The following is a 20,031-nucleotide window of genomic DNA, read 5'->3' as shown; positions in this document are numbered from 1 at the left end:
GGAGGGGAGAGAGGGATGGGATGGTCAAGGATGAGGTGGAGGGATGGAGTGGAGAGGTATATGAGAGAGGGGTGTGTGAATTGGGAGCAATGCAGTGAAATGGCGGGGGACAGGGTGACGTGGAGGCGATTTGTTTGTGGCCACCCCATATGGGATTAACGCGTCTGGCAATATACATACATATATATATATATATATATATATATATATATATATATATGCAGTATACAGTTAATACTCATTTTACGATGGGGTTACGTCAGGTCATACCTTATCGTATACTGATTTTATCGTAAATCGGGAGATTGAAACACATTATAAAACGGGGGTTACATCAACTCATTATAAAACGGGGGTTACGTCAACTCAGCTTTCCGAAGTCACCTACCCAAGACTGAAATAAAAATGACAACCCATCTTAATCACTTCCTGTGTCAGTCCAAGTCGTCTCCAAGAACAAAACAAACACTATCACACCAATACAGGTGGCATTACTCATGTACAGTAAATTGTTGCAACAAAACAACAATCACCCTTGCATAACATTGGCCTGGTGCTACACAATGTATAGGCCTACTGTAGTACAATGCTTGGCTGAGAGGTGACGATAGCAGTGGGGCACACGTGAAGACAGGGCTTTAACCCCTACACCGCGGGCTTGTTTACCAATGACTTGCGTGTGCCGCGGGGTTATTTGGGCTCCGACAGACTCTCAAAAAATATTTGCCAAAAATCAGTTATTAGTCCTAGAATAATAAAATTACATATGCTTATGGCACATACCTTCAGCTTTCTCCTGGAATGATTGTTGAGCCTTCGTCGGTTACCGTAGGACTTGTGGAGACCTCTGAAGTAGGGTAACGAAGTCTCCACTTTACACTTCCCGACAACCCGTAATATGATTACCACAGCCAGATACAAACACTATAAACACCATTCTACAATTTTCAAGTAGTTTGGGATCCATACTCAAAAAAAAAAACACTGTGAAAGCAATGGAAATTACGAGCGCGTCTGATCGTCGCACTGGCACTAGTTCGCTCATGGTAGTCTGTCATTTATTATTCATAAAACCCCTCACACTTTATATTTCTATTACTATATAACACTTATATATATCTACAGTCTTTATCCATAAGTTTCCTTCAGTAGTATTAGTTTATTGTCACTGTAGGGATTCAATTTCTTTCAGTAAAATACGTAGCATTCACTTTCTCGTCCTGTATACTGGCATTGAGAGTGAATGTCACTTTCATCTTCACTCTCATAACTCATAGCATTCAGACATGCTAGAGTGAAACTTTCACTTTCATTACTCCTAGGGTATATACTCGTATTCTTATAATACTACTCATTTACATTTCTATTTACGTTCTCTATTTTATTTACGTTATTTACATTTCTATTTTATTTACACTGTGTTGTGCACTGTCACTTGAAATAACTTATAAAACTATTTTCCATTGTTCACGTATATTTACATTCATTACTTTCACTTGCTGTTTACACATTATTTACACATTATTTACAATTCCACTTGCACTGTTTTACTCAATAGAAAGATCGTAGTCACTCTTTTATCAATTGTCAGCCCTTTACCTCTTTCCACACGAGGTTTAGTAGGGGTAAAGGTCACAGGGCCATTTGCATGGGGGTGAAAAAAGGCCTTGAAGTCAGCAAGAAGAAACATACGTCCTCTCACTTCGGAAGATGACAGTACACTGATAACGCAGAGGCCAGGCAGCCTAGAGGCCTGCTTTAGGAGTTATTCAGAGTTACCAATATTACTTCTTGAAACAGCTAAGTCTAGCACTGATATGATTGGCAGGAAATCTAGACAATACATTATAAATTTGGTAGTTCCAGGTGAATGTAAATATCACTTAGGCTTCTCCCTTCCCTCCTTACATGTATATTTATTACGAAAATAGATTAGAGGCCTACTTAGGAGATATATAATCAGAGCTACCAATGTTAAATCTTGAAACAGCTTTGTGTAGCACTGATATGATTGGCAGGAAATCTAGACAATACATTATAAATTAGGTAGTTCCAGGTGAATGTAAATATCACTTAGGCTTCTCCCTTCTCTCCTTACATGTATATTTATTACGAAAATAGATTATACGGCATATTTCAAGGGGAAAAAAACAGCGAAAATTAGCGAACGAGTGCACGTGAGGTGTTGTCAGGTGATAATTAGCCAATTCCAGGTGTATGGCACTCTCACTTACCTTATTTCTTTCTTGTATATATTATTTGGTATAAGAATAGGACATAGGGCTTATTTCAATGGATGAAATCAGTGAAAAATTCCAGGGAAGATTTACTTAGCGTAGCATGGCCGGGCAGGCGAGAGGATAGGGTAATGGAGGGGGGGTAGGGAGGGGAGTCAAGAACGGGGAGAAATGGCTAAATTGTCAACAATGGATGGGAGTACAGATGAGATTAGGAGTGCTGACTAGTGCTGGACATTGGCAGTACTAATAGATGATACAAGCCCCCACTTGGAAGCCCGGGTGAATTCAAAATAACACAGAATCACAAAAGCGACGCCCCGCGGTATGATCCCTTGCTCCCAAGCGTCACGAAAGTGACGCCCCGCGGTTAAGGGGTTAATGAAATGTTCAGTCTATCTCTACATACATTGGTGACCATAAATTGGCACCAGGAGCCAAGGGAAACTACCTACCAGGGAGTGAGGGGACCGAGCACGGTCTGATGGGAGTGGGGTACCTTGTCCCCAGAGGGTGTCCCAAAAAGGACACCCGTGATATGAAAGTCTGCTCCCACCAGTGCAAAGACCTTCTTGCATAACACCTCCCATCCCAGACACCCAACCAACCAACTCAGGACAGCACCGAGGCAATCCCTCTGGAGGGCGGCACCGATGACCCATATGGGTAACCTACATTTCGGGCAGTGCTTAGTCAGACCCCTCACCCACAACCCTACACGCGTGGGAGACCCTGCCAGATGTCGTTACATCCACAGGCAGGCTTGTGGGATCACAGGGGCACGCAAGCTCCCCCACCATGACAAGGTGGCTGCCCACGGCGGGGTGGTGTTCAACAGTGAGAAAACAAGAGGGAAGGCCACGAATGCTGCAGAAACTTACAAAGAGCGAGTCCGGTAGTGGTTGCATGCTCCTCAAATGGTCGTCACTGGATGAGGGGCAGATGATGGGGGCTTGTATGGTCAGACCTCCTCGCCCCTCCCTGCGACTCCCGGACTGGATGTTGAGACACCATTTTGCTGAATTTCGAATAGGAAGTGTGGTATGTAATGTGAATGTAGATCACTGTAGAGAGTTAGAGGAAACTGGATGTGAGAGCATGCCAGCCTACTCTCTGTGTTATTAAAACACTGAAAAAAAGTTCAGCAAAAGAGGATGGTCACAAGCTGGTCTCAAGGACTGAAGAAATGGGAGCTCCAGCTCTACCCGTCACCATTTTCCCATTCACATTGGAAGTACCGTCCTGTTTAGCACATATAACAGAATTATTGAAAGACATATTCACTGCATGTCATGGAAGAAAGTTCCTGTTGGTCAGAAAGAACAAAGATAACCAATGTCAAGGGCAGCTCTATATGGAAATCCTGGACCTAAACTGACCTTGACCTTAGCTTTCCTTATTATGAGCTAGTAATGCTCGTGTAGAGAAAACAAATTCTTTCTCTCTCTCTCAGGCTTGGTATCGAGAAGCGTGTTAGCAGTGGTGTAAACTGATGGGCGGTGCTGTGTGGATACTACTGTGGCTTGGCCTAACTGTGTGCTGCCTCTTCGCTTACTGCCGTCTGCCACGCTGCTGTGGTACGTACTTCAGTTTTATGCTATTAATAGGAAAAGTACGTCCTTAAATGGAGTAGGAGGATGTTAGTCAATTCATGGGTGAGACAGTGACGAAATGTGTAAAATACACACATACACACACACACACACACACACACACACACCCTGCTGCTGTCATATCACAGAGGAATGTAACAAAATTATTTTTTTTCTCTATAAAACTGGGGGGAGTCGTTCCCCTTAGGATAAATTGATACGACAGTACTGGCAAGGCACGGCTGCACTAACATAACTTGATGCGAAGGCACTAACATGACATATTCCAGCACTGACATGAAGTAACGTCGTATAACAGCACTGACATACTGTAACATGACATGGCAGGGGTGACAGAGCATTTCATAACAACGCTAATATGAGATCATTGACAGGTTGTTATAAACTGAAATATAGTTTTATTAATAGACAAAAATTATATTGACCATTCACTGGAGACATGTGGAAGAAACACGTGTATTATTTGTTAACTGATGGAAACCTTAATGATACATCGTCTAACAGGTAAAATGAATCCATCGTCAGCAGAGAAATCAACTGATTTAAGCTCTGATGATGAATCCATCACTGCTGCAGCGCTATCCATCGTTAATGGGTTTTATATATATATATATATATATATATATATATATATATATATATATATATATATATATATATATATATACTGTATGTACATACAGGGTGTAACGCGACGTATGACAAAAACTTACACCAATGATCTATCATGTAATTTTGAGTATATTTTGTTCTATAAACATATGCTCTCTGCGACCCCAGTTCAGTACCCAGCATTCAGCTGTTTTGTGTAAAAGCTTTGTCTCTTGCATGTGCCATTGGGTGAGAGCTTCGCAGGGCGACGGGAGACGAGTATTATTAGCTTATACTGTACTGTACATGGAAATCCCATATCCTATCAGTAGACACGAGTTTTAAGAAGAAACTTTACGTAGTCTATTGATTCTTTACCATCAAGTCACGCATTCATGCAATTCTTTTGCACAAATCAACTGTAACAGTAATTAAGGATTAAATTCAAATTTTATGGTTTGCAAGGGAGTAGGGAGGGAGGGAGGACAGGCTGGTGTGTTGTTGCCAGTTATGTAATATTTGGTTTGTAGGATGTTGCTACCAACATTATCATAACACCCACAGCTCATTCAGTGAAAGAACATTACTGTATTGAGTGACTAGCATCACTTTAAGTCAGGAGTAATATTATTATTCATTACAATTTTTCTGCTGCAAGTAAACGTGGCACCATTTTTTTCATATGATGACGTGAGAACAGTGATACAGGATTGCAAATGTAACGAATATGCGGGTAGACCTATTTTTTTGCTTCTACTTGCAGCACTAACATCTGGCAACATGATATCTAGCTACATTCTGGATATTTTTGCCATTTTTAGGTGATATTCTAAAGATTTTATCGTATTTTCTAACGATGTTTTGCAGTGTTTATTATCTAGCGACATTCTAGCAAGTTTTCGGGACTAAACTAGCGAGATTGATGAGAAGGACTTAGCAACCCTGCATCCACTGCCATTTGAACGGGAACATTTGCAGGGGAGGCAAATACTTTAAATACTGTTCTCCGCATTCTGTTGTTCACCAGGTTCAGCTTCACTTGTTCATGAAACAGCATGTACAGCAATGAAGAATATTCAGATATCGTGTATTTTTTAACGGATTCTGCGATGGTAATGCCAGTTCTGCAGAGAGGAACACAGGTGGAGATACCCAATGGTGCCATGTTTACTTGCAGCAGCAAAAATGTGATAAGTAAAATTCTTCCTGACTTAAAGTGAGGCTAATCTCCCTTTAGAATAACGTTCTTTCACTGAATAAGCTGTGGGTGTTATGATAATGTTGGTAGCAACATCCTACAAACCAAATATTACATAACTGGCAACAACACACCAGCCTGTCCTCTCTCCCTCCCTACATCCTTGCAAGCCACAAAATATGAATTTAATCCTTAATTACAGTCACTTTGTGCATAAGAATTGCATGAGTGCATGACTTGATGTTAAAGAATCAATAGACTACGTAAAGTTTCTTCTTAAAACTCATGTCTACTGATAGGATATGGGATTTTCATGTACAGTACAGTATAAGCTAATAATACTCGTCTCCCGTCGCCCCGCGAAGCTCTCATCCAATGGCACATGCAAGAGACAAAGCTTTTACACAAAAAAGCCGAATGCTGGGTACTGAACTGGGGTCGCAGAGAGCATATGTTTATAGAACAAAATATACTCAATATTACATGATAGATCATTGGTGTAAGTTTTTGTCACATGTCGCGTTACACCCTGTATATATATATATATATATATATATGAGCCTCTGGGGTACAGTGGTAGAGTGTGCGTTTCATACACGGGTGAACCAGGGTTCGCGCCCCACCAGGGTAATAAACTTTGGGAGTGTTTACCCGGCCACGTACAGCATTGGCGGACACAAGGGGTGCTGTGGTTGAACCAGTGTCGCTTACTATAAAAAGTATGCTTGCACCCAGTTGGCTTCCGTGGGCCGATTACACTTGGTTCACAGACTACACACACATCCAAAGCCACTCCAACACTACAATTACACTTACAAGCACTTCTCACCCTACATACAATATCTACCAGAGAGCCTAAGCCACTTGGTAGAGATACATTGGCTGTATCATCCTGACTTCGGTCGGGATAGGCCGGTCCTGCAGTGGATACTCAAACGGCTGATGATGATGATGATGATGATGATGATATATATATATATATATATATATATATACATATATATATATATATATATATATACAGTACAATCCCAGCTATCCTGTATCCAGACAAACGGAATACTCAGAAAAATGGGAAAATTCAAGGGCTGGTAAAAATGTCAGTAAGTTATAACTGTGCGCCAATTTGAATGGACCGCCAAACCGCCGTTAGATCGTGTCACGCGAGGCTGGGTGAAGTCAGACAAAGCGAGGTGAAGGCATTTCTGGCTAATGTAAATCCCTAGCAAATCCTCTTAACCACCCCTCCTCTCCCCCTCTTTCCCCTACTTGAATTCAGTCATCCTCCACACCCTCCAAAAATCACCAGTCTGCTTTTTGCCACCAGACGGTAAACAAGCTCTCTTGCTAATGTGTTCCTCTGATAGACGGTAATTTGTACACTCCAAAATGCCTAAAGTGCAAACTAAACGTAAGCGTATCGTGCTTACCTTGAAACAGAAGCTGGACGTATGCAACAGACTTGAAAAAGGCGAACATTATAAAACACTAATGGCTGAATATAAATGTTAATAGGAATGAAAGTTTACTTTGTTGGAAGAAAAATTAATAAATAATATGCCTGCATTTCATACGTACATCATTTATTTTACTTTCTGCAAAACAGCTGAGTGGCGGGTGAGGGGTGGAGTGATGGAGGTCAGGTGGGGAAGAAGAAGAACAGTCGGGGTCAGAAACGTAAACAAAACTCACGTGGGGGCACAGGTGTCATGATAATTCTACAGTGCAGTCTTAACACATCATCAGTTCACTAATAAATGTTCAAGCTTTTATTTCTTTATTTTATTTTTCAATTTTAATGAGTACAGTACATATAATGAATACAGGAATTCAGTAAACAATGGACTGGTGCAATTTGCAGTACTGCAAATTGCTAGACATTGCACGCACGTGCGTTATGACCATGGTGCGTGTTTACAAGGCAGTTTTTCAGGCGGAATCTCTTAGTGTAACCCCTAATGTGACTGGTGAGTACCTGAAGTGTATTTACTGCTGTGATAGCCTTTGTATAGATTTGACTTGAAAATCAGAAATACGGGAAAAATCTGTAACCGGGAAGGTAAATTCCCCAAGCCACCCGGTTAACTGGGATTGTACTGTATATATATATATATATATATATATATATATATATATATATATATATACTGTATTCATATATATATATATATACATATACACAGCAATCCCTCAAGTATCCTTCTATGGGGCCCCTAGCCCCCTAACCCTATAACACTTATCCACTGTCTAACCCACACAAAATGCTTTAAAATGTCAAAAAGCAGCTAAAAGACATTCCTAAAAATAAAATGCTGCAATGCACTGTTACGTGCACTATAATTTTATATATAGATGCAATTTCATGTTGATGATGGGGATAACATCAAAGTTCCTCCAGCCAGGAGACCCATTTTCTTTCACCCAACAGTACATGTACTTTATAATGCACTTTGTAAACACTATAAATCGTCCAAAATCAGCTCAAAGACATTCCTAATATTGAAGTACTGCATGTACTGTGAAGTACACTCTGATCTTATGTACAGAAACATATTTCATCTTGATGGTGGTGATGATGTAGACATTATTGGAGAATACTGTACAATAACACTGAAAATAAACAATCAAAACATCAAAAAACAGAAAACAACATGAATAAAATGAAGCATGCTGCACTACTGTACTGTGTACACCATACTGTACTTTCTTCAATCTAGCACTGCCACACAGAACACAACAAAACTTTCATCTCGTAGTAGTGAGGACAAATTTCACCTGGGAAGAAACAGTCATCTAAATTATTTTATATATCATTAACAATTCCTTTGGAGCATGATTATTTTGCTTAGTAAAATAAACACGTTTTTATAAACTCTTCTTGTTTAGTAACACAATTTAACAGACTTTTCTTTCCAATACACTTTCATCGGTCCCTTAGCAGAATCCAACAGTCACTTGTACAGTGTAGTAACGTACACTTCAGAACACTGTATGAGCATACCAGAGAGGGGAGAGGGGGAGGGGGGAAACAATGTGATGTGTCAGAGAGCTACAGTAGCACTAGAAGGCCGGCCAGGTTTTGGAGGGAAACCCATTGCAACATTACCATTTAATAATAATAATGTCTTGGAAGAGACACAGAGTGCAGTGTAGGTTCGTTTGAATATCGGCATCATAGCAGCAGAGGAATACAATGAAGAGTAAGGGAACACTCACCTTCCTGCTGCCAGCCAATCAAAACTCTGCATTAGAATTCTCCCTCCCCTGCCTTAGTCAATCAAAACTCTTCTACTCCTATCTCCCAGCCACTGCATCTCCCCTCCCTAACCACCACCAAACATCCCGTGAGCTGCTAGCCCCACCAACTGTCAATTCTCCCTCAACATTCCACCCCTTTCACATTACAGTATATGGACAGTATAACCCCATTCTTTCTGTGTATTTTATTTCTTTATTTTCTTTTTTTGTGATTGTGGCTGGAGGTCTGATGAAAACACATGTCTCATGCAGGATAATAATGTACTTTTAGCCAGAAGAAAGGGTCCTTCATGCTGGGTGATGTCAAAGATTTAATGTTTTCTGCCAGATACTATTTTAATTCAGCCATTAGCAATGCCAAATAATGTCATATACCGGGTAATGCTGGGCCGGATAATCGGGAGTTTACTGCAGTCAGTTTTTTTAATGGTCAAAGTTGTGTTTTCAATCAATCTACAGTATTCCTATAAGAAATCATAATTGGACAGTCTCTACTAGATGCAAAATGGGCAACTGACTGGATTAGTATTAGCTTCTTGATGTCTTAAGGATGCACAGTTGACGCATTTGGGAGAATTTCCACTACTATAATCGTTATACAGTATTTATGGGCTCCAGCACAAAAAACACATTTAGTTTCACCATTATTTCTAGAACACCTCTCGGATATATGACCAAAACCCTCACAGTGATAACACTGTGTAACCCAGAATCTACCAAAAATGCAGCATATTGTAAGATCCAAATTAATATAGTTGCCATGTTCAATGATGGAGGATCTCACCTCAGGCGACATCTTCAAGACAGTGGTTTTAGTGTCATTCTTAGTTCTTGTGAAGAAAAGATTGCGGGGTACAAACTCCGTCCACAAGCATCTTAATTTTATTGTTTTTGCTTAGAATGCTTGGGATGATGTCCGAGTCGCCCAAGGAAGAGGAAAGGCCTGTCAGGGTCATTTTTGGCAGCATTTTCTTTGGCCCCAACATGCAAAAAAGTGCCATCGAAGCCAAAATGATCATTCAGTACCCCAACTGCTTCATTTTTGGCTTCTGCTGATGAAAACTTCATTACCAGCCCACCAGCCTTGGTCTAAAAGCAGCTATCAACCAGTACCGAGTCAAGTACATCTCTTATGTCTTCTGGTTCCATTTAACTCATCGGAGTGTCAGCACCGCTTTTTGGTTTTACGATCAGTACCTGTTGATTATGGATGGCTTTTTTCTGGCCATTAGCACTGATCTCAACCACACCTCTAGGAAGATCCTTCCCATCCCCAACAACAGACCCCCAAACAGCATCTGCAAATGACTTGGCCTCATCCTTGGTGACAGCCACGGGTGATGAGACCTTGGTCTCTAGTGCCTCCGGTCTGCTTGAAACATCCTTGATAGTCTGAAAAATAGGCACAACTACTTCATCTTCCAGCTCCTTCTTTGTGACTCTGCTTTCTCCACCAGCCAAGACCTCACCTGCAGGTACAACACATTGGCTACACAGCCCAAGCCCAGCTGGTGGCTCTTCTTCATAAATGGATGATCGTTTGCATCCATACTTTTGCATGCTAGGTGAACCCACTCACTGCAGAGGGCACATTTCAGTGCACTACTTAAAAATTAATGTGTATTACCATACTAGATTTAGGCTCTGCAAATTATTCCTAACTGTCTCTGAATGATAGTTCTGAAATTTCAGTCAGTTCCCTTTAGGATTTCCTATTTTCATAATTAACGAATTGCTTCCGATGATTCTGAAATGTACTGGAACTTTGGCATTTACTTATTATTTTCAGTTACATTTTTGCATAATAGGTTTTGCCTTGTAAAGATATAAAAAAAAGTATGTGCATTATTGCCGACCAAAATCTTCTGGATACCCTGCCATCACTTCTTGGGGCGACTATACATTGAAAAAAGGTTGTTATAATGTTAGGATCATGTAACACAAGAAAGCATAACGGTCCACTGTAAAGCGAAGATGACCTGTAGTTGTTAAATAAATATCAAACATCACCATTATCATATCCTAGACTAATGCAAGAAAGCCTTTGTTCAATCACGTTTGTTCTAATGCTGTCTACAACAAGCACAGGTCCTATAAAAGGTACCTGAGCCAACCCACCCCTGAATCAAATCTTGTTTATGTTTCTGCCCAGAATTGTGCTAAGTCTGTTCTTCGCACCGCTAAAAATAATTTTATCTGCACTAAGTGCTCTTAACTCTCAAACTCGAATTCTCCCGCTCCTTCTGTCACCTTACCAACTTTACCTCATCATCCTTCCCTCCTCTTTTCTACTCTGATGGTTCTGTACTATTTCTTCTACTGATAAAGCAGATCTCTTCGCTCAGACTTTCTCCTCCAATTCCACCTTAGATGATTCCAGTGACATTCCTCCATCACTTCCCCCCTCAGACTCTTCAGGTGATGTATTTTCTGCCATCACTGGCCTCAAAACTAACTAGACATATGGGCCTGACGAAGTCCCTCCTGTTGTCCTCTAGAACTGTGCTTCAGTGCTTACACTCTGCCAAGGTAAACTCTTTTGCCTTTGTCTTTCAACTTGTACCTTTCCCTCTTGCTCTCATTCAGCCAGTCCCAAAGAAGGGTGACCATTCCCAACCCTCTAACTATCACCCAACTGCTTTAACATCCTCTGTCTCAAAACTTTTTGAGTCAATTCTTAACAGAAAAATTTTAAAGCATCTTTCCTATCACAACCTTAATTCTGATCGTCAGTATGGGCTCCGTCAGAGACGCTCCACTGGCAATCTTCTCACCTACCTTTCAGACTCCTGGTCATCCTCCTTTCGGGACTTTGGCGAAAGCTTTGCCATTGCACTTGACATCTCAAAGGCTTTCGATCGAGTCTAGCATAAATCTTTAATTTCCAAACTGCCCTCTTACAGTTTCTATCCTTCTATCTCTGCCTTCATCAATAGCTTCCTTTCGGGTCGTTCGATAGCTGCTGTTGTAGACGGCCATCGTTCTTCTAGATCTATCAACAGTGGTATTCCTCAGGGCTCTGTCCTATCACCAACTCTCTTCCTTTTATTCATCAATGACCTTCTAAGTTGTACATCTAACCCTATCCACTCGTATGCTGATGATTCCACCCTTCACCTTTCCATTCGGTTCCCGCAACGTCCATCTCAGCAGTTACTTCAACAAACAAGGGAATAGGTTATGGCACACCTAATGTCTGACTTGGCTCGTATCTCTGACTGGGGTAAAAATAATCTTGTTGTTTTTAATGCATCAAAAACTCAGCTTTTACACCTATCAACCTGACAAAACCTTCCACAGGAGTACCCTCTAAAGTTTAATAATATCCAGCTCAATCCTGCATCATCCTTGAACATGCTTGGGGTTTCATTCACTCGGGACTTATCTTGGAAAAATCATATTACATCTCTTGTAAAATCTCCTTCCGAGAGATTAGGTGTGCTAAGCCGACTCCGTACCTTCTTTACTCCTAGACAGTTGTTGACTTTATACACGGGTTTTATTCGCCCCGTTTAGAGTACAACTCTCGTGTGGTGAGGCTCCCCACATACAGCTCTTCTCAATAGGATGGAGTCAAAGGCTTTTCGTCTCATCAACTCTCCTCCTCTTAATGGCTCCCTTCAACCTCTGTCTCTTCGTCGCACTGTTGCATCTTTATCTCTTTTCTATCGCTACTTCAGTGGTCACTGTTCCTCTGAACTGTCTGCTTGCATCCCTCCACCTCTACGACGGGTGCGTAGCACTCGCCTAGCAACAAATTCTCATCCCTTTTCTGTCCAACTCTCTAATGCAAGAGTTAACCATTACTCCCAGTGTTTCATTTATGCAACAGGTCAACTCTGGAACTGTCTCCCTCTGTCTGTATTTCCTACTTCCTATGATCTCCAGTCTTTTACACGCAGCGTGTCCTGGCATCTCGAAATGAACGGATCTTGAATTTGGATCTCTTTTGTACTGTTTTTGTTTTTTCCTGGAAGGAATGGTTTATGTGCTCCTGGCCTTTGGTTCCTTCTTTCATGCATTAAAAAAAAAAAAAAAAAAAAAAAAAAAAAAAATTGTCAACCAATCCTACATTGCCCCATCAGGAGCATACCTGTAGGAGCCCGGGGCTAGGCAAGTTGGTCCTGACATTTAAGATGAGAATGACCAGACTCACTCATCCCTGAGTGGCATTACATGAGCAATAAACCCCAACCATCCCTTGGATATAAACCTTCATCAGCTCAGTCTGACTGCAGCGCCTCAATTACCCACAAGACAATTGCTTTTATTTCTATGCCAGTTTTCCAGCAAGACATACTTAAATGTGAGTTTAAGCATATGCTAATTACAATAAGCGGAACACTGCAGTAGAACTGTCCAGTGCTAGGCAGCTTTAGTGAGAGCATCTTGCTTGGACTATGAGGATACAGTATTAAGGACGATATATTTTTTTTACATTTTAAACAACCAGGATTATACACAGATAGTACTTTCAACCAGGATCATACACAGATAGTACTTTCCATTTTAGGTAGGTGGGGGGGCTCACCATCCACTCACTCGATGTAGTGCTGGTCTCTGGTGTCTGCCCTTCCCTCTCCTCTATCCTTCTTTCCTTCCATCCTCTTTTGTCTTTCTTTCCTTCATTCCTTCCTCAACCATCTGCCTACGGGTAACTTTGCACTCCCTCTTCTGTCTTTCCTTCTTTCTTTCCTCTTCCTTCTGCCTGTGGGTGACTCCACACTGAGCGACATGCCAAATGGTTTTCTATACACCAGGAAACCATTTACTACGCTAGGTGGTAACCATATAACCAAATTTTGGCACCTGGTGGTTTAGTGGGTGATTACGGAGCTCCAATCGGATTGAGCCGGTGAAGGTTTACATTCAAGGGGTGGTTGGGGTTTATTGCTCACGTAATGCCACTCAGGGATGAGTGAGGCTGGTCACTCTCATCTTAAATGTCAGGACCAACTTGCCTAGCCCCAGGCTCCTATGCTCCTCATGGGGCAATGTAGGATTGGATGATGAATGAATGATGAATGTGTACTTTCCATTCTCTGAAAAAAATTGTATCTGTGTCCATCTACAGCCAGATGTCCTAATCCTGTAAGAGGTGGCCACAAACAAATTGCCTCCATGTCACCCTGTCCAATGCCATTTCGATGCCCTTCCCCCAACTTACATCACCCTCTCTCATATACCTCTCCACTCTATCCCTTCATCTCATCCTCGATCTCTCTCTCTCCCTCTCCCCACCTCCATCTCACTAACATACATTCTCCTTGTTAGTTTCTCACCCTCCTTCCTTTCCACATGGCCAAACCAACTCAGTGTATTTCTCCTAACACTATCACATCCACACACACACCACAATGCTCCTCCACTTCCTCATTTGCCAGTCTGTCTTTCCATGTAACTCCACATGCTCCTCTCAAATAACTCATTTCCACTGCTCTCACTCTTGACTTGTGCCCTTGCAGCAAGGCCCAAGTTTCGCTTCCATACGTAAAAGTGCAGATCACGTTACTATCATGCAGCTACTTTTTTACATCCACGTTCACTTCCCTATTTCTTACCACTGTTTTCAATAAACCAGCAACCTTTCTTCCCTACTGTACCCATTTAGGTACTTCATCCTTTAAACTTGCATCTTTACTCATCACACAACCCAAGTACAGTACTTAAATGCACTAGGCCTATGCATTCAGTGACTTCATTCCTCTCAAAGACCGTAACTTTACTCTTTCCTACATTCAATTTCAAAGTCCATTTCTTTCAAACTCTCCCAAGCTCATTCGCCAAGCCTTGCAATTCACCTTCGTCTTCATTTAACAATACAGCATCATCTGCAAATGAGTGAACAGAAAGTTTTCAAATGCTGCTCTCTCTCGTTAGGGCCACTCCAACATCCACTGCCCTATGTTGTATCTCTTTTCCAACTCCATCCATATACAAACTGAACAACCATGGAGACATGACACATCCCTGTTTCAATCGAACATTCAGATAGAAAAATTCACTCATTTCACCATCCACATGCACTGGAACCGTAGCGCCCTCATACATAAGCTTTACGACATTCCACAGCTTCTCATTTATTCCATATATTTTTTATGTTTTCTATATTTTTTGTATCCACTCTGTTATATGCTCTTTCTAAATCCAGGAAGGCCACATACAACTTCTTCCCCTCCTCCAGAAACCTTTCTATAAATACCTCTGGACAAATACCTGATATACACAACCTCTTCCCTTCCTGAATCCTTCCTGTTCTCCTCCAACTAATTCCTCTGTTCTTTCCCTAACTCTGTCAATAAGAACTCTACCATATACAGTAGAAGTCCGATTTTTCAGCATCTATGGGACCAGGCAAGTGCCGAAATATCAAAATTGCCGAATTATCGAAAACCCTACCCACTCAGTACCTTATATGTTTCGGTGAACACTATCATCATTACTCATATCATTACAAATGTGTTTGGAGAGAGTACTGTATACTGTTTGATACTGTACAATACTGTAATGAATACAGTACTATACATGAATATGAAAAATAAAGAAATTAGTGAACACACTGTATATAAATGTAATGGTACAGTAGGCCTACAAGTTCACATGCACTTACCTAAACTTATAGTACAGTACACCCTCATTATCGACGTTTTTTTTATGGACGGATTTGATTATCGACGGTTTTTTTGTCTCCTGGGAGTTAAATTATTATTATTAAAAAAATAAAAAAATAAAGAATTGTACTGGCACCTCCCAGCAAGTTTGCGCGCCATCCTGCCAGGTGTCTCTGGCTGCTCGCAGCATGTTCCCGCCGACCTAACAAACAACAGCATCAGTACACGTTTGTCTGTTGTTCTCATATCGTGTTCGGCCACATCTATCGTGCTTTCGCGATCATCAAGGCTCCGAAGCGCCCTTGTAACACTCCAACTGGAAATAAGGCAGCTAAGAGAGCAAGGAAAGTACTTACCTTGGAAGTAAAGAACAAAATATTACAAAAACTTAGAAGTGGAATGAGCTATGCAGCGGTTGGTCGCGAGTATGGCATGAATGAGTCCAGTGTTCGTGGCATAAAATGGAGAGAAAAAGACATTAAAGATGCTCTGGCTTCGTGCACACCAGGATCGGCTAAAGTAACGATGCATGTGAGAGATGATGCCTTGGTGAAGGTGGAAAAGGCACTGAATATTTGGACTGAGGACTTAAACCGTCGACACGTGCCGCTAGACTCCCAGTTCATCAGAAACAAAGCAAAACAACTCTACGCTCGGTTTGCTGGTGAAAGCAGTGGTGTTGGTGAAGGTAATGGTGATGAAAGTGAGGCAGGTGAAAATAGTGATGATGGTGAAAGTAATGACGATGGTGATAGGCCTAGTAATGTTGGTGCTTCTGCTCTAGGCAAAAGAAATTTGTAGCCAGCAAGGGCTGGTTCGAGAATTTTAAGAAAAGGTATGGCCTACATAACATTAGGATGACTGGTGTAGCAGCTTCAGCAGATCAGATAGCAGGAGAATCGTACCCACGTGACTTTGCTGAACTTATAAGGGAGAAAGGGTACAGGCATGAACAAGTGTTTAATGCGGACGAAACACGCCTGTGGTGGAAGAAAATGCCTAAAAGAACGTACATTTCGAAGGAGGAGAAAAGTGCGCCAGGCTTTAAAGCAGCAAAAGATCGTGTGTCTGTGCTGTTGTGTGGTAATGCAGAAGGACATATGATAAAACCCATGCTCCTGTATCATTTGTTATAATGTTAAAGACGAGTTGGATTTTTTGTCAATAAAGGATATTTCTTGCAAAAGTTAGGCAGAGATTAAATATGAAATATACGAGCATAAGGAGAGTTGAATTTTCCTAAAAGAAGATCCTAGCGAAAGCTAGGCTAAGATTCATCTTTGGTAGCATAAACTGCCATACAGTCGTGAAAATTTAGGTCTGGGAGAAATGGAATATCAAGAATGAAAGGAAGCTCTTGAGAATGAAAGTAAATAGGAGAGCGTGGTCTCTCTGGTATGAGCTAGCAGCACTGGCGTGTGTTGTGAAGATCGGTGCGAACAGCTGATCTAACGTAACACTTGCCCCACACTCTCAGTTATTAGAACGTATGAATGACCACCACTGCTGCTTTCGTTTTTTTTTTTTTTTTTTTTTTTTACACACTCGGTTATGTAAACACATGGATGGCTACAACTGCTGGTTTCGCCTTTTATTTTTAGATGAAGTGAGGTGTAAGTGGAGAGAGAAGTGATGATACAGCAGCCATTACAAGTTGAGGTCCAGTGTACAACCACTATGCATCAACATCAGAGATTATGCTATTTTTTCCATAATTCTTTACTTAATATAAGTAGTTTTATTATGATATTCAGTTTTTCAATTGCCTAACTAATTTATTTCTAAGAAACACTAAAACTAAACTCCATATTACATATGAGTGATTGAAGGGATATTAAAATACTGTATATAAATAAAGGGTACCTGACCAGACGAAAATCGGTATCGACGGTTTTAGGCATCGACGGGTATCTTAAGTACCTAACCCCCGTCGATAATGAGGGTGTACTGTATATAAATGTAATGGTACAGTAGGCCTACAAGTTCACATGCACTTACCTAAACTTATAGTAGGTTCCTTATTTACATATGTACAATAGAAGGGGTTGATTGGAGTCTGCTAATGCTGGAAGAAGTCCACATCTTATGTGTACGCTTCTTGCTAACACCAGTTAACTTTCCACACGTGGAGGCCATTTTCAAAGCACGCAGATGTTTATACTGTTCACAACACACGGCTGGTCCACTCAGGTGTTACAAAGCTCCTGTCTGACGTTACGGTGCTTACAGCACACTCGAATAGTAATTTCAGAGGTATTTCGGTACGAAGTTCACAAAGCACACAGAAGAATCAAGAGAAGTCGGCAGCAGCACGGCAACAACTCGGAAGAATGGCGGAAGAATGGCGAAACAGATTCTCTTTCCCATGCTAGACTCACTACATGTTTGTCCTCTCTTTATGCTATAGGAGAAAGAGCTAGCCTCTGAGCTTCATGGCAGTGGTAGACTCGTTCCATCACTTTCACTATCTCACTCACTAAGGCGGGTAAAGGCGGGTAGCTAGCTGGCGAGCCTCATGGAGAATTTCAAGACTGACGAAAAAAATCGGAGAATCTGCCGAACGATCGGAGATTTTCGTAAATGGGACTATTTCTCAAAACTGCCGAAATGTCAGATTTGCCGGGGAATTGGATGCCGAAATATTGGACTTTTACTGTACTTTTCCTATTACACTGTGAGGACAAATGCCCCTATGATTCAATGATTACCACACAATTCTTTTTCCCTTTTCTTTTGTACTAAGGAATAATTATGATTGACTTCAATTCTCCAAGACTCTACCTTCTTCCAAAGACAATCTGCATATCTTCCGTATCCATTCTACTGCTATCTCTCCCTTGTGCTTCAGCATTTCACCACACATTCCATCAATTCCTGGGGCGTTCCCATTTTGACTTTCTTCACTGCTTTTGTTATTTCCATCCTACTGAACTATTCCTCCCTTCTCATCTCCTTCCTTCTCCCAGCCACTTGTGTTACTTTCATTCTCTATGTTTAACTACCTTAAAATGCTTTCTCAATCTAGTCATTTTTCTTCCTTCTCTACCAACATTCTGCCATTTTTATCTTTCACTTCCCATTTAACACTATTCTGGGCCAACGACATGCCAACATGTCATTTGTTACCCAACTGACTCCAGGCCAATGACATTTTTTTTCTGCGATTTTTCATGGCCCAAATACATGGCACAACAATTTGGTGAACATGCCACACATGCACAAGTATTTCGCTGGAAACATCAAGCCCGGGAATGGGGTAGAAAAGTTACGCAAGGCTGGCCCTGGGTAGTATTAATACAAATGTCATTTTACTGTATACTGTATGTCTGTTAAGTGTGCTACATTGCTATTTTGCATGCCTGATGCATTAGAGGACAATAAAATACAAAATATGTGAGACGTGAGTAATGTCAACTTATTTGTTGAGGTCTGTTATGATTCTTTAGGCATATCATATTATTTTCAAGGCAGTTGGTTAATGCAATAAATAACAACTTGGCTGGAGGTTCTAACCATACTGTAATCACTAAGCAAATGCCTATAAATGATAATTAAGTAAATGGTCATAACAGTATGATGTACATTTCCATTATATATGGCTGAAAATGAATATGCTTTATTAGGTCAATTTTACCATTTCTCAGGGGAAAAAGCATCTTCAAAATGGAGGGATTAATATGTACAAATAAAATGACCCACATATATATACAAATGCACAACGAATAAGACAACTTTATATAAATACATAAGACAAATGAAACAGTCTACCCACCTCATCACTCTTGATGAGAAGGTCTGACCCCACAGTGCCCACAAGGAACTTGGGGCTGAGGAGGGGCAGACGAACATGCTCCAACACCTGCCAAATGGAAGTTGGTTAAGATAAGTTGGAGAGAACAGAATCTACACAAGTTTGTGAGTTGCTGATTGAAACTGTTATTAAATGAAAATGGCTTTCTGACATTTAAATCCACTGTAACTACCTATAACCAGATGCCTTTTTTTTTTTCTTTCTTTTTTTTTTTTTACCGCGGGGCGTCACTTTTGTGACGCTCGGCCACAATGGATCATACCGCGGGGCGTCACTTTTGTGATTCTGTGTTATTTTGAATTATCCCGGGCTCTCAAGTGGTGGCTTGTATCATCTATCAGTACTGCCAATGTCCAACACTAGTCAGCACTCCAAATCTCATCTGTACTCCCATCCATTGTTGACATTTTAGCGATTTTACCCCCTTCGTGACTCCCCTCCCTACCTGCCCTCCATTACCCTGTCCTCTCACCTCCCATGCCGCACTGCGCTACGCAAATTTCCCCCGGATTTTTCCACAGATTTCATCCATTGAAATAAGCCCTATGCCCTATACTTATACAAAATAATATATACCAAAAAAAAAATCAGGTAAGTGATAGTGTTATACACCAGGAATTGGCTAATTATCACCTGACAACACCTCACATGCATTCATTCGCTACATTACCACAGTAATTTCCCCTTTGAATTATGCCTTGTAATCGATGTC

At 41.0% G+C, this 20,031-nt stretch overlaps 1 protein-coding gene across 1 annotated transcript in view; it reads right to left on the bottom strand.

The window, feature by feature from the left end:
• The window catches only part of LOC145414951 (kelch-like protein diablo), a 278,482-nt gene that overhangs the window by 114,008 nt on the left and 144,443 nt on the right, over positions 1-20,031 (bottom strand). The window contains exon 6 of the mRNA XM_080284363.1: positions 19,281-19,367. Coding sequence (XP_080140489.1) covers positions 19,281-19,367 — 87 coding nt within the window. The remainder of the gene's footprint in view (positions 1-19,280; positions 19,368-20,031) is intronic.

The sequence above is a fragment of the Coenobita brevimanus genome, chromosome 101 (assembly GCF_032717465.1).
Source record: "Coenobita brevimanus isolate Jiangsu-jjx chromosome 101, ASM3271746v2, whole genome shotgun sequence".
Taxonomy (NCBI): Eukaryota; Metazoa; Arthropoda; class Malacostraca; order Decapoda; family Coenobitidae; genus Coenobita; species Coenobita brevimanus.
The sequence above is the reverse complement of the archived record's forward strand: the minus strand, read 5'-3'. Positions and strand labels throughout refer to the sequence as shown.